We start from the raw sequence: 16,073 nt of genomic DNA, 5'->3' as shown, positions 1-16,073 counted from the left end.
AAGGAATGAATACAGATTTCCAAGGACTCATTCTGCAGGGCCACTCAGCCAGCAACCCCTCTGGGGAAATAGAAGCCGACGCGCACAAGGGTATATCCCACACCACCCAAGACACCACTGAGAACATCCTCACTCAACACTTAAACTCTGCCCGTCTCCCGCCTGCTCTTATTTTAAATGTAATTGAAATGTGTTGTCATAAAGTATACTGATTAAAACCTGGTACTCACACCAGCCTGGCTTCCTACCCCAGCTCTTCCGCCGTTGTCTGTGGGATCTTGAACAGACGGATTGGCCTCTCTCAACCTGTTTCCTGATCTGGGAAATGGGGACTCTAACAGTAAGTACTCAGTAAATATTGTTCCCGTGGTTATTTCTATTTTTGAAGACATTTAACTTTTGAGCAGCTCTAACTAATTTGAGCTGGAAAGTCCTATCATTGTTTGCTCGATTTCATAAGAGACCTTCATGTTTTCTCTTTCCCCCGCCTCCAATGTATTCCACAGCTTTTATTTTTCAGGAAGAATTCCATGAATAGTCTGTGCTTATGGCATTCTGGACCACTCGGGGAGATCGAGAGAAAGTCGGAGGCAGCTTCTTACATGGAACGTAAGTCCTCTGACTGAGCAGTTTATCAGTTTCCACAGATATTCACTTAATGTTGCCTGAACCCCAACAGCAGTCTTGGCCTTCAGACGGGAAACGAAAACACTCGTCGTTCCTGGCGCTCTCAAATAACTCCCTGATGATAGTGGCCAGAAGAGGTGGGCTGAAGCCTCGTGGAATTGACTGGAAAAACAAGGCACTCGGGACTAGAAGTCCCAGGTTAGCCAGTTACTTCATCCAGTTCCCTCCCTTTCTTTCTATTCCATTTGAATCTCCTCTGATGCATTCGGTTTTCTAATATGCACTAAGCGCTTGTGTCAGATAATAAGACATGACCTCTGCTCTCCAGCAGTTCATAGTCCAGTGAAGGAGAGACAGACTGTGGGTTAAGGACCACAGGAAAGGGTAAACATCGTGCTACAGGAGAAGAGAATAATTCATTTTGTACTACATCCCTGGCCCTGCTACCTGTAAACTGTGTGACCTTGGGCGAGGCCCTTACCCACTCTGTGCGTCAGTTTCCCCATCTATACAATGGGCATCACAATGGTAACTACCACACAGGGCTGCTGTGAGGATGGAATGAGATAAAGTGTGTAGTGTGACTTCTACTGGGTATTAACCCCCCAAAACGAAAACACTAATTCACAAAGATCTATGCACCCCTACATTTATTGCAGCATGATTTATAATAGCCAAGATATGGAAGCCACCTAGGTGTCCACTGATAGACGAAGAGATAAGAGAGATGTGGTGTATATATATGCAATGGAATATTACTCAGCCGTAAAAGGATGAGCTCTTCCCACTTGTGGCAACACAGATGGACCTAGACGGTATGATGCTAAGTGAAGTAAGTCAGACTGAGAAAGACAAATACCATATGATTTCACTTATATGTAAAATCTGAAAAAACTAAACAAATGAATGAACAAACAAACAAAAAGCAGGATCAGACCTATAAATACAGAGCACAAACTGATGGTTGCCAGAGAGGAGGGGGGTGGTGGGGGTGAGCAGAATGGGCAAAGGGGAGTGGAGATACAGGCTTCCAGTTATGGAATGAAGAAGTCATGGGAAGAAAAGGCACAGCGTGGGGAATATAGACAACAGAATTGTAATCGCGTCGTATGCTGACGGGTGGGAGCACGGCATAATGTATACAGAGGAGGAATCGGCATGCCGTCCACCCGAAGCTAACGTAGCATCGTGTGTCAGCTATACTCAAATAAAAAAATTTTTTAAAAATAAAGTGTGTGGGGGGCACCTGGGTGGGTGGTTCAGTCGGTTAAGCGTCTGCCTTCGGCTCAGGTCATGATCCCAGGGTCCTGGGATCGAGCCCCGCATCGGGCTCCCTGCTCAGCGGGGAACCTGCTTCTCCCTCTCCCTCTGCTCCTGCTCTCTCTTGCTATCTCTGTCTCTGTCTCTCTCCAATAAATAAAATTAAAAAAATAAAGCATGTGGTGTGACTTGCATAAGGTACGATGATAAGTAAGTGGTAGTTCTAAAATTTCACAGAGGAGGAGACATTTAAATATGGGTAGAGTTCACCGGGCAGGGAACTAGTATCCTTTGAGTCATGGCTGGAAGAATTCACTCACCTGGATGATAGGTTGATGAACTCACCAGTGTTGCTGAAACTACCGTACTTTTGAAAAGCATTTGAATTTAAAGAAGCATGTGCTCTCCATTTTGGTCACAGTAACGCTATGGAGTTTAATGGAGCTGATACCATTCCCATTGGATAGACAGGAAAATGGTGGCCTAGAGAACTGTATGGACTTATCCCCGCGTATAGCAAGTTAATGACAGGGCCAGGACTAGCCCACAGGTCCCCTGACCTACAGCTGATCCTCTTTCAGCCACACTGTGCTGTAGAATAGTGACCTTTGTCACTGTCCCTCCCTCTCCAGGAAAGAAGTTCCCTGCAAGGATGGAGTGAAAAGTCCTATTTGAGGAAGAACTGAGGGGTTGAAAATAAAAAAGGACAAATCAACAGAATTTCCTGAAAGCGGGCAGTTGCTTCTAATCAACTGTTTACTCTCCTGAGGCCTCAGAAAGGTAAGCTCTATGGTCACCCCTCGAGAACTGCATGGAATCATGGGAAGTGCAGACCTTTGGACCTCCATCTTGATTCCCCATTACCTGAATAAATAACCAACTTGCTTTGTTTTGGCTGCCCTCCACTCGTTGAAGAAAAAGTCAAATCACTGGAAATCAAAGTCAGATTTAAGGGCTCTTTTTGGACTGGGCTCTGTAACTTATGCTGATTCCCATTCACTGCTGCAGACACCCAGCACTGATGCTCAGAAGGATTAGTCATTCAATACATGTTAATTGGACATCGACTCTGCAGCAGGGACTGTGCTAGATCTGTGATTTGGAGACCAGAATTGGGGTGGGGGGGATATGATACCATGACCAATGAGACTCAGCCTCAAGAAGCTATAATTAGGTAAACTGGTCCACAATTCCTTCCCATAATCCTGAAATCCACAAAGCTGTTAAAACCAAAAAGGTTTTTTTTTTTTTTGTAACTAACTTGGTGGTAAAACCTTGAACTGATGTGAGATTATTTTATAATCTTTATCCACTTAGTATAAAATTCACAGTTTATTAGAGAGATATGAAGGAGCTGATTATGGGGTTTTCCTCAAGACCCCACTGGGATGTTAGATAAGGTAACTTATGCACTGTATTATCTTTCTAAAATAAAAAAAAAGAAGTCTAAATTCTCAAACACATCTGACCCAAGGATTCAGATAAGGGATGGTGGGCCTGTACAAACAAAGTCAAAGAATATGGCCCAACAGATGCCGTAAAGGAGGATGTTAAGTATTTTCTGGAACCATGAGTAGGAGAAATCTATGGTAGGGAGTTCAAAGATGGTAGACACCACTGCGGACCCCTGCAGTTGAAAAACGTCCCAGCCATGTCTTTAATTTGGGATAGAACAGAGCATTTGAGTCAACAGAGAGAGAGAGTGCAAGGAGGACATTCCAGACCAGGGTGAACAATGAAAAATCACAGCAGCAAGGCAGGAAAACCCAAATTGTGTTCAGGGCAGGAACTGACAATTTTGGAAAAAGAGGGGGAATGGGAGACCAGGCCAGGGGCATCTTCAGTGAGCCCTGAATGACAAAGCTAAGGAGGCAACAGGGAGCCAATGAAAGTTAGAACTTTCTGGCATTAGATGTCTGATTTAGCAAATCCGGATTCGAGTCTCATCTTTGAAATGTACTTCCTAAGGTAGGAACATTATTTTAGAATGAGCTTATATTTTAGAAATATTTTCAACAAGAGGTGGACAAAATTTCTGCCTAATTCACAATAAAACACAAAATCCCACTATCCAGAGCCGCGTATGTTTCCTTAGCAGTCGATTCTTTAATCTAAACTTTGTTGGATTTATCAAGAGTCTTCACATGTGAAGCTGAAGCCACACTTGCCTAGAGAAAGTTTCTGGGCTATTGCCTCGGACGATCCCCGTTGTCTCAGTCTCCTACTATCCCACGGTAACTCTGATATAATTTTTCAATGAACTCACACACACACTCGCACCCTGGAAACAGAGCTGAAACTCTTATTTTTATTTATTTTTTTTCCTGAAAGGAAACCCAGGCTGGTATGGGCTTAGCAGTACAACAGCTGGGGAGAGGGTGCAAGAATGAAAGGATTTCCACGCTGATCAGGCGGCCAACCCCATCTTGTGGGTTGCTGGGGAAACACATTTAAAGGCCTCATTCTCCTGGATCTAAGGTTAAAGTGTTACAGAGAAGAAGCAGGCTCTCCCTCCTGCCTTTTTCAGCTTTATACAACAACAACGGAGCCTCTTGTTTTTTTAGGTCTCCGGTGCAGAAACCTTACCGAAAACTCTTCTGGAATGGAATACGCCTCGAACACTCGAGGACAGTAAAAATCCTAAGCCAGTTTGTCTTTCTTTATCGGTTTTCATTTTTAAAAAGTTGCGAAGTTCAGCTTGTACAGATTAGCACGTCTTTAAAGATGCACGTGTGTACGTGTGTCTTAGGATGTTGCTACCACATTCTAGCTCAGAGAGAGTAGCTTATGCTCGATTATAATGCACCTCACTGTACAAGGGCATCTCGCTTGCCAAAATAAATATGCCCAGAAAAGTTTCACATGAGTTTGAGCTGTGCAAATATAATTATATTTTAAAATGCCTGAGATCTCAATATTTAAATGGGTTGTATGTATGGTAATTCTTCTTTTAATCTAATAACTGCTCCCTAATTTGTCTGTTTTGAAATTTTAAATTCTCACGTACTGTTAACACATTTAATTAGCAAATTAATTGGAGAGAGCAGAAAGGAAGTTTAGGATGATTCTGGGTTTTTTTGCAGTTAACCCCAAAACAGCAGAGCTCCAAGTAGCCTGAAATTTTTCACATTTCTATACAAGGATCCTTTATATTCAAAGTGACCAATCTGCCAGTGTGGAGTCTTAAAATGCCCCACTATGTTCATTCTGGTTTTATCTCTGAGCATATTTTATTTCTTGGGTTTTAGTTCTCCAGGTGGTTGCTGGTTGACTTGAATTAGGTTCTCCTGGGGGTATTTATTAAAATGCAGATTCAATGTGTATTGCTTTTTCAATCAAAAGTTACCTCATCAAAAGGAAATTCAGGTTCCCGGGCCCTACCTGAACCTGCTGGATCAGAATCTCTGGCGGGTAGGGAGCTGAGGTCTGCATCCCCCTCTTCACCCACCCCCTTTACCGCTGCCTTTACCAGGTCATTCTTATGCACATCAAGGAGGGGAAACCATTGGCTTAGAATTTATATAGTATCTTACCTCTCTAATAACTAAACAATTCGATTAGTGAAAGCACCCCATTCCCGAATAAATCTGGATTTCTCAGGCCTGGGTCACTGTATTTGTTACACTGCGATCTGACCTCTAAACCCAAATGCATTTTTCCGCTTTTCAATCTGCAATCTTCCCCATTCACTTTCGATAATTAAAACCCCTTTTTAAAGAAACAATCTACAGGAACTCCAAGAGCACATTTTTAAAGGTTAAACCATGGGGCACACTGTCCTTTAGGGATGGTTCTCCTCTTAACATTTCCATATTAGCTTTTAGTGAAACGCAAACACAGACACACGCCCCCACTGCTTCAACTTCCTGGCTAGCTGAACATCAGGTACCCGAATAACAACAATCACAAGCCCTCCTTCCTTTGTTAATGTATTCCAACCTAGCCACCCACGGGCCCATATTCTACAGAGAAGGTTCATAGTCATCATTCTACAATAAGAGGAGTTCTATTCTTAAACGACACGGAAAATACCTTTTCCTCACCCATGGAGACTCTGAATCTTGGCTTGAGCATTTGCTCATCCGTCAGAAATATTTTATGAAATGCAGCTACCTGAAACACGCAAAGTCATACAGACCTTATAAATCGCCTTTCCAAGCCACCAAAGTGCAATCTTACCTCCCCTTTCCTCCTCACCACCAACCCCCCTTGCTTGTGTTTAAAAATAAAACCCAATTCTGCTGACAACTGGTTTTCTTGCCTCACCACAGGAAGTGGACTGGGTGAGTTCTCACATCACATGTTTAACAGAGGGCACCGAACGGTGTCTGTGGGACACCTGCCGTTGGCTGGAGGGAGCCCTGCCCGCCCCAGAGCCCCAGAGCCGGGAAGGAACTTCCTGAGCAGCCTTCAGCTCCCGGGAGGTGGGAGGTGCAGCCTGAGTCTGGCCAGCCAGGGCTATTGAGGAGGCTGACTGTGGAACCCGTGGCCTAGGCAACCCCCGTCAGGCTTGGTCACTCACAGTGCGGGCTTGTCAAAGGCATCCATCTTTAATCCTTTCCTCTCCCTTGACTTCTCTTTCCAACCCCACCTCTCCAAATAAATAAATAAATAAATAAATAAATAAATAAATAAGGAAAAGAAAAAAGAAAAAAACCAACAACATAAATACATCTGACCTCTTTGCTGTACTTAAAAAAAAAAATCGTCCTAAACTTCCTTCCTGCTCTCTACAATTAATTACAAATTATAATTGGGAAGTCATACGATTGATAGCGAAATATGATCCAACCTCTAGAGTTAGGCTTTTGGGTTCAAGAGCAGTGTGTGTAGATCCGAACGAGGTTCATATTTGTTTTTTTGTTTTTCTTCTCTTTTCTTTTTCCCAGACTTATTGAGGTATAAATGGCAAATAAAAGTGTATGTGTTTAAAGTATACAACACGACGATTTGATATAAAATGAGGTTTTGTATGTCAAGAGTTCAGTGGTTTCCAGAGTGGATTGCATGCACCCTGGGGATGGATGGCTAAAGCAATCCACTGATCTATGGAAGAAACTATCCCAACTCTTGTTTCCTATTTATTGTTTATCTAAAATAGTAAGAAAGAAATTAAGCATTGCACATATTCAATAAACAGACTGTCACTGGTGCCCTCCCCCGGTGTGAGATGACAAGGCGGGCTGTCTTTGTTGGGGAGGAAGGCAAGATCCAAGCAGCAACCGGTTAATGTTGATGGTGGGGCATTGAATGTGTGCCCGGATTGTGTGATCTAGTTTTAACTAAGCCAGTCCCTACAAAATGGACAAGGGCTTTGGAAACCACAAATTGAAGATGACCCTAATGATGTAAGCAGAAGAAGCGAGCCACAAGAAAATGGCGGAGTTGACACTTCTCTCTCAAAAAACTCTCAGAGATGAGTTTTTTGTCGGCTACGTTGTGGGATCGACATTAAAAAACAACGATGCCACCTTGTTCGGGGACAGATGACAGCTACGCTTGGGGTGAACACAGCATAATGTCTAGACATGTTGAATCACTATGTAGTACACCTGAAAGTAACGTAATACGGTGTGTCAACTATACTCAAATTAAAAAAAAATCTTTAAATGATGCCAATGATAATCTAATCATATCTGATAAGTCGGCCCAAATCATTCAAAATTATCTAGTGGGCTATTTCAAATAAGGATTTATAGCCATTACCTTTCATGACAGACTTCATGTGAAGTGTATATCATTCTTTGAAATTTTAGTGTTAGTATGAAGGTATTAAAAATTATTGTTTTTAATCTAATCTTTGAATTTCCATTTTTGTATGTTTTATGAACATGCATAAAACTTATAAATGAATAAATACACATATTCTAGAAGTAAATATTCCACATATCTTTCCTGATAGGAGTGCAGGATTACTTTGGAGATCAGTGCTGTTGGTCATAGAGCATCAAGCTGTCCTCAGGTTTCCAGGAAGATCAGGTGACCCCTATCATATATAGGAGAGCAGATGCCTCGAGAGAAAAGGACCTTAGCCTAAGGTTAACACTGCTAGTTAGTAACATCTCCTAGACCAGAAAACCAAGGTCCTAAAGAATGAGGTGACAAGGCTAATCAGGGACAGAGCTCAGATTCTTCTGATTCTCAGTCCAGTACTCTTCTTAATGGGCCCAGAGTTGCCCCTCTCAACACATACAGGGAAACATCGAGGAGGAAAACTGAGCAAACACTAGAAACTCGAGCAGAATTGAAAACCATCAGAGTAGAACCCGAAAGACGGTAGGCAGACAGCCACCGAGACCTACCCATGCCTTTTATACTTACAATAACTCCCGGGTAATAACCTCCGACGGTCACATTCTGGGTCCTGGTGGTGGCGGCAAGGCCCACCGTGAGAATTAACACCGACACAATGAGCAAAGTCACGGTGACATAGATGGAGTTTCGTTTCCTTCGATTGAAGGCTCCTGAAAGCACAGAGAGAAACTGAAATTACTCATTTCGGCCAGAGAAGGAATGGACTTAAAGGAAAAATCATTAGGAAGGCCTTCCTTTCCCACTCCAACTGGTCACTGGGGTTACCTCTGTGGAGTGGAATTACAGGGAAAGGATGGGGCTTCAGTTTTGTTTTGTTTTTTTGCCGTCATCAGGTGCCGCATTTACAATTAAAAAATCCATATTTCCAGTTGGAAAATGAACAACAGAAGAAATCTTACCAGTTACATAAAAACGAAACAAAAACAAATTTTTGTGCTTTCGGCATTCTATAAAAGATGTGTCATACCCACTTAGTAGAGTGTTTTTTTAGGCCAAATTATAAGGCATATGATAAATGGGAAGTGTGTGTGTGGAGGTATTAAATGAAAATATTTTAAAGCCAATATGCTACCAAGAAAGGTTTTTTCATGAGCTGGAGATAGGAAATTTCATTTTCAGTGTAAATATCACAACCAAGCCAGGTACTGGGATTTTTTTTTTTCATTTATTTCTGACATTTGCCACCTCATGTATAAACTTTAAAATGGTGTGTTGGCAAGATCTGTCACATAACAAATGTGTGTAATAAAGTAAGTGTTTGGAGGCCATTAGTCCACAAAGATATGTATCGGGGGAGGCAAATGGGGAAGATTATAACTTATACACATTTAGGCTTATGTGAGGGTGACATAAATATAAATGACAAGAAACCCGTTCTCCTACTCAGTGCTTATCAGACATGATAGCGCAAACCAATATTTTTTTTCGAAAACAGGCTTATTAAGTCAGATAGAAAAATGGTATCTAGGCTCGCTTTTGAATTTAATTTTTTTTTAAAGGAATCGAGCACCGCTCACACTCTGCCCGCATTTCTCCCGCATTTCTCCGGGCCGGGGAAGGGGCTCTCAGCAGGAAATACCAGGCATGAGTCCCCCGCTCTTTGGAGTTCTGTAAACAGAAGCAAACGGGGGGCCTGGCGGGAGAGTCCAGTTCTCTAGTGAGAACGATGAAGTGGCGGCGGAGCCTTATGATGGGGTCGCCCACCCAGGCGGCTTGAGTGGCATTTATGGGCCTAAAGAGGCCACTAGAATCTGCTCCCAGGACCCCATCATTCTGAGAGGCCTCACTGCAGCCTCAGGCAGCAGCTGCCTTTGAAGCCGCCCAGACTGCACCACTGGGAGGGAGGGGAGAGGGGATGAGGGAAGGCGGGGGGGGGGGGGGGGGGGGGAGACAGCCCGTGAGACCCAGAGGCCAGGTAGGGGAGAGGTGGGGAGGTGGGGAGGGCTGTGGCCGGCCGCGCAACCGCCAGGCGATCTGCCCTCCTGGTGTGGACCAAAGCGCCCGGAGTGCCACCCTGGGTTCGCCCCACCATCCATCTTGTCTTCCCCAGGCGGGCCCTGCCGAGGGCTCCAGGGGAGGTGGGAGGGGCTGGCGGTCTCCCCTGACGTCAGCCTGGAAAGTGAGGGGCATGACTCATCAGGGTCATTTCTAATGCGATCCCGTCCTGAGACTATTTCACATGGAAATGTCGAAGTGGCTGGAGCCCTTACAGGCACCCACAGACTGTAAAGCGCCAGACCTCGCCCTGGGAGCAGAGGGAGGGAAAGTTGGGAGATGAGGCTCGTCTCCGGTGGGGCCTGAGTCCAGTGTCCACTGGGAAGAGCATGAAGGCCCGCTAGTGACACCTGTGACATCAGGGCCCTTCGTGAGAGCCGGCTATTTGGGATGCAAATGGCAAGCTGACTGGTGGAAACACCTCGAGCGGGGCTGGGAGAGGCGGCCTGCAGGGGTGGGGTGGGGGGGGTGAGGGGGGCCAGGATTTAGTTCCTGTTCACCTGAAGCTTAGCTATCCTTCGTGGGCATCTCGAGGGGTCCTAAATGAGCGTCTAAGCCAGGGTCCCAGAGTCTGTTTGATGATGGATGCTTCTCGGCGAATCTGCGAGCTGATTCCACAGAGGGGCTCTAACATAAACCTACCAACATCGCCTCCCATTCCACCAGCCTTCTCCTCTGTCACTCACCCCATCTTAGCCCCCCCCCCCGCCTCAAATTAGCAAAAGACGGTGAGGGAACATCTGGAGACACCAAGGGTATCTTTGTGACACCGAAAGTGTCTCAACACCTCACACAGAAAACATATAACATAACTAAATTGGGGGAGTGTGTGTATGGTCTTTCTAATTTTTTTCGGTATCACTCGCCTGTTCCTTCCCTGCCAAGTGGCTTTAAATCCTCTTCACAGCTCTTGGGTCTCCTTTGCAAATATCACTCTAGCTCTTAAAAGCACAGGAGCTAGGTCAGAAAAGTGACTCAGCAAACCACATGGTGTCATTTGAAAATCTATTTTTTTTCCCCTGGCTTTAGAACCTGAATTGAAAATCCAGTCAGTTGAGAAACCCGGGCAGAGATCTTACAGATTTATAAGGGCCTTGCCTCCAGATAGGATTTGCTTTGAAAATTCCTAAGAAAACTCTCTCATCACTAGGTTGAAGATCTCTTCTCTGTCCCCTGACACCCTCCCCCAAGTCACCCCCTTCTTTACGCTATAAGGACTGTAATTGTGTAAGATGAAATAATTTCTAGTTGCACCTGGGGAGTTGACCATCATAAGGAACCCCGGGGCGAATGCTTTTAAAAAGTGAAGAATCACCTCTCCATTTACCTTTAGTGTTAATTCGACTTAAAAGTCACATCTACTTAGAGCAAGACACACCTGTTCTCTGAATGTGTGGTCCAGGCTACTAAAAGGTAGCTCACTGTGTCTGTTTAGGACATTTTCCTGGTGGTTGTTTCATTTTAGAAGGGAGCCCTATTCTTATTAAGGTACAATTTGGGGCCTGCCTTAGATGTTCCCATGAACACAGGAACATCAGATTCCAAGTTTGTTTAGTCAGTCAACCTACCAAAATCCTCCATCCCATACCAGGAGGTACTTGAATAAAGCAGGAGGTACTTGAAAACAATGCCTATCGCAGGGTTTGATACCTAGAGAGCAGTCAGTACTTGTTGAATAAACAAGAGGCAACATATCAGAATTGCTTCTCTTCTAATCAAAAAGACGTGGGGGGGAACTGTATGAATAAATATAAGCTGGGTTCGTAGAGTTGATTTTTTAAAAAATAGGGCACACCTATCAGGGTCCCCAGAACTAAAAGCCTTCTGGTCAACTAGTACCACACTACCCCAATGTCTCTCACTGGTCTGTCTACTTGGTGCCCAGTATATTTCTGTTTGAACAACAACCACCATTCTTGCAACCATCAACAGTGGGAGAGTCTGAAATCCCGTCATTGGCCTGCCCCCCCTTCCGCCCCCAGCAGCCTCCCCACAGAGCTACTGCAGCCCTTCCTCTCTGCAGTGCCCTACCTCCACCCCAGATTCCTGACGACCAGGATGCTCAGCTCTAGAAGCGCCCAATTATTTGCTGTCTCCGCCCTTCCAGATACAGCCTGGTCCCCCCCTTTCCTCCTTAGGCAGAACCCCCACCTGCACTGCGGTCTTGGAATCTGAGTCCCTCCCTTCCTCTAAAACCTGCTCAAAACTCACCTCCTCCTAAAGTTTTTCTTACCAAGCCTATTGTACCCTAACCGCTCATTATTTCATGTCCTAGAGTTCCTATATACCTTACTCAATACACATATTAATTGTAACTGCCACAACTACCGTTGTAATTGTGCGTCTGGTACCCAACCCCTATGATAAATCCAGTTCCAGGATTATGTAGCTGACGGGAATGAAGGTGTGGGTTGCCAGAAGGTGGGATGATTGTCTCTGCTTACTCATGTTTTACCTCGTGCATGTTCTTGATTACCCCCTTGATTATAGGGTATGTCATCGCTATCAGAGTGAGGCCAGGACAGGGGCCCAGGCCAGTAGCCTGTCCTGTACACTATGTTGTTGATGACTGGCTAATTTGGGGGGCTCATCTTTTGAACCAAGTAGGGTTTGCTTACCTGAGTCAGCTTTGCCACACAGGGAGGGTCCCGGGAAAAGTCCCAGCCTTGGTACATCGGTGGAAACAGGTGGCTGCCCACACAAGAGCCTCAAGGCTCTGCCAATCTCCCAAACATTTCCTTAGAGGTGCTGATGTCCCCCGCCCTTCCCCCCCCCCCCCCCCCCCCCCCCCGGCCTTTTGCAGTTCTTTAACCAGAGCCGTCCAAGGCCACTGGTGAATTACAAATGTGTTGTTTGGGAGGGAAGGAGGGCCCCGCTGTAGCAGACGTGCCCCGGCGCCTGGGGGCGGTGTTGCCAAAAGGGAGAAGGGGGTTGCTGGCAGGGGGATGTAGGGGCGCTGGTCAAATTACCATCTTCATATTGCCCAACGCCCGCTCCGCTCCGAGCCTTGGACTAACCGTTCATCCCCAGGCAGCCAGCAAACGTAGCGTGCGGCACCTTGGTGCAGTGTGTATCCGTGTGTTTTAAACGTTATCGTCTGGGCTGCGGTTGTGTCTTGCCTGTAGGGGGAATCCCCTCAGAAGTGCTGCCCCTTGGGGGCTGAAACACTAACCCCCACCTCCACTTCCCCTCCCCCGCCATGCAAGGGAAGGTGGCGTTGCCAGAGCTGAGTTAAGTGGGAGTAGCTCCTAAATAGCCTAGACGCTGATTCAGGCCTGGGTTGTGCGGGACCCGAGCCAGGGAACTCCGGGGAGACTCCCCTGTCCAAACTGTGGAAACCCAGGGTTACCACTCGACTCAGGAATTTGCTAGTGCCCTCGGTCTGCGGACTTTACAAAGCGGGATGCGTGGGGCAGGCTCGCGCGTCTCTAAGGGCTCTGTGATTCTTTTCCCGCAGTGTCGAGTCTGGGCGAAGCCCACTCGGCTTCTTGTTGCGCAGACCTTTCGAGAAACGTAAGATCGGCCGAGGGCCCCTGGGAGCCCAAGAAAGAACTCTCTTATGTCTCGTTCCCCAACCCACAGAGCCGTGTGCCAAGGGGCACCATTTAAAGCCCTGGGCCCCTAACCTGCCCACTCCCCCACGGGCCGACCGCCCGGTGCGGGAGGCCGGCTTCGCAGGTGGTTGTGGCCCGCTGCGGGAATGCGCGCTGCGGGCCCTCGCACTCTTGCGCCCAGACCTCCCTGGCGCAACAGTCCCGCGTCGGGGAGCCAGGGGCTGCGCTGGCGCCACAGCTGGCCAAGGTGAGGAGTGCATTCTGTGTTCATGTGTGCGCGCGTGCGTGCGTGTGTGTGTGTGCGCGCGTGTGTGTGTGCGCGCGCGCGCTTGTGTTAGACAGCTGAGGGAGTCTGGTACTGCCGGGTTCTGGATTCGGACCCAAGTCCTTGGCCTCATTTGGACCACGTTGCAAATAACCAGACCCTTAAAAATAAAAAAGCAAATTCTTATACTGAATATGCAAAGCCATTGAAAATACGGATCTTCCCACCATCTAGGAGATGACGCTTTCTGGGGGCCCCTCCGGTGAACGAATTCTGTTGAGACCCAGTCTTATGCAGGCAGTAGGGTGCTCACATAGGGGGTTCAACCCTCTCCCCGCCCCCTCCTCTTGAGATGTTCCCGCAAATTCATCGGAGACCTAAGCAGATTGGATGGCAGGAATTCGGGACGGAGGAAATTTGCAGAATGTAAAGTATGTTGGCAAGAGATAATTCGATTCGGTTAAAGTGTATCCGAGGCGAATTTTAAGATTAGGTGGGATCATGGTTTGACAATCCCCTCCCGCTCTCCTGGGCTCCAAATTAATTTCTCCGCCCAGTGAAATCACAGGGCTTGGGAAGGTGCCTAACAGCTGAGGGGGACTGGGTTTGTGTTTTGTTTCAAACTACCAAAAAAGCAGCTTCGAGGGGCAGCCAAGTTGGTGCCTAGAGGTAGCTGTCCCCCAGATGTGATGAGGAAAAGTGTTGAACCAAATCAGGCTAGTGGGTCCCCCCCTCCCCCTCCATTCCACCCCCAGAGAGAAAGCGCGACTTCAGAAGATGCGCGGGCTCGCGCTCGCTCTTTCTTTCTCGCGCTCTCACTCGTCTCCCCCCCCACCTTTTTTTTTTTTTTTTTCACACTCACGCACATTCCGTGCCTTTGGAGCAGAATAGGAATCAAATTCAAGGAATGTTGATCCTGCTGCTGCAGACGGCAGGGCTGGGCTGTCTTGAGTGATTCCTTAGGAATTCCCCTCCCGCCAACCCCCTCCTCTCTTCTCCCCCCACCCCCGCCCATCCCCCAGGGTTCCGCAAACCCCCCCATCAGCGAGTTGCAAGTCCGCCCCCCCACCACCACTGCAGCTCTGAATTTCTGGGCACCTTCGACAGAGTTGGGAGGGGGCGAGGACTCTGCTTCTCCTAATTGTCGTTAGTCTTGAGCTCTTAGAAGTGACGGGGACTTTGCAAAGAGGGAGCGTCGAATGGAAAGCGGAGGCGCAGGTTGCAGGCAAGTGTTTTGATCCCCAGACAGCTGGAATTTATCACCGGCTGCAAGTCTGTCGGCACACGCACACAAACACGCACACACCCGCACTCCGGGGCACGGATACTCCGACGCAAGCTTGGCGCTCCCAGCTCCGCGCGTCGCCCCCGCCCCCGCCGGGCTGCTCCCCTGGAGCTCTGGTCGGCGACCCAGACGCTGGGGCGCGCGGACCCCCTGCCTAGCCCCGCTTCCCGCTCCCTGGCTCCCGGGGCGGCCGGGGCGCTCGTAGTCCAGAGGGCAGCGCACTCACCCCTAGCTGCCGCCGCCCCTAGGAAGGGCGGGCTGGACTTACCCATGGAATCGGGCAGGGACATGTCGCTGGACCGCTGCTGAGTCAGGGACTGATGCATGGTGAAAGCTGCCCTGTGGCCCCGGCCCCCGAAGCTGCTTCACGCGGCCCCGGCTCAGGGCGCCCCGCAGAGCATCCTACTCCGCGGCTGCCGCTCCCCGTCCCTCCGAGAGCTGAGAGAGACTGCCTCTGGTTGCGAGCTGCAGTCCAAGGGCCGCCTCCCCCCTCCCTTCCCTCCCCCTCTTCTCCCTCCCTCCTCTTCTGCCTCCCTCTGTTCGGGGAGGCAGCAGCATTGGCGGTCCGAGCAGCGGCGTGCGCTTGCGCAAGACCCCCCCTCCCTCCCCCTCGGCCCCCCCATCCTAGTTATCCACCTCCCAGCCTCCCAAGCCAGACAGGGAGCCGTTTTAGCCCCTTGGGGCCAGGGCTGCGCAGAGAAAGAGGGGGAAGCTACAGCCTGGGGCCAATCGGCCTTCTCTGTAGTTTGGAGAGAGGGTCTTGGGCAAGCATCCTGTTCTAGGATTTATAATTGGGGAGGGGGCAGAGTCAGAGGTTCAGAGTTGATGAATACACACGCGCGCGCGCGCGCGCGCGCACACACACACACACACACACACACACACACATTTGTGCAGGTTTGGTCTTAGTGCTTCCAGAGTGACATAATGGAGCTGGAGATGATCCAGAGAAGGGCCACTCTATAATCAAGGGGATGGGGGAGGGTAGAGGGGGCTGCCATATGAAGATAGATTAAACAAACGCAGACTCTTTAGTCTAGAAAGATGAAGGCTGGGAAGGGATGTGACCAGAGTGTATAAAATTATGCAGAGATGGAGAGAGGGAACACAGCCTCATTCACCAGATCCGAGAATTCTAGAACCAACAGCCCCCCTAAGAGCTAGAAGGAGATTCAGCTAAAGCAAATACGACTCTGCATCAGCACCATCCCAGTTTGTGCTTTGGTCAAGATGCTTTTAGGTCAAGGATCTCATTTTCTCCTCACAGCAGCCA

At 47.9% G+C, this 16,073-nt stretch overlaps 1 protein-coding gene across 1 annotated transcript in view; it reads right to left on the bottom strand.

Annotated features, from left to right (window-relative positions):
- Positions 1–15,276, bottom strand: part of TMEM255A (transmembrane protein 255A) — a 47,977-nt gene extending 32,701 nt beyond the window's left edge. Inside the window, exons 1-2 of the mRNA XM_036068879.2 lie at positions 15,069–15,276; positions 8,209–8,351 (exon numbers count right to left, since the gene is read on the bottom strand). Coding sequence (XP_035924772.1) covers positions 8,209–8,351; positions 15,069–15,126 — 201 coding nt within the window. The 5' untranslated portion in view covers positions 15,127–15,276. The remainder of the gene's footprint in view (positions 1–8,208; positions 8,352–15,068) is intronic.
- Positions 15,277–16,073: the final 797 nt, after the last annotated feature.

Source organism: Halichoerus grypus, chromosome X, assembly GCF_964656455.1.
Source record: "Halichoerus grypus chromosome X, mHalGry1.hap1.1, whole genome shotgun sequence".
NCBI classification, from domain to species: domain Eukaryota; kingdom Metazoa; phylum Chordata; class Mammalia; order Carnivora; family Phocidae; genus Halichoerus; species Halichoerus grypus.
This window is presented reverse-complemented; position numbering and strand designations above follow the sequence as displayed.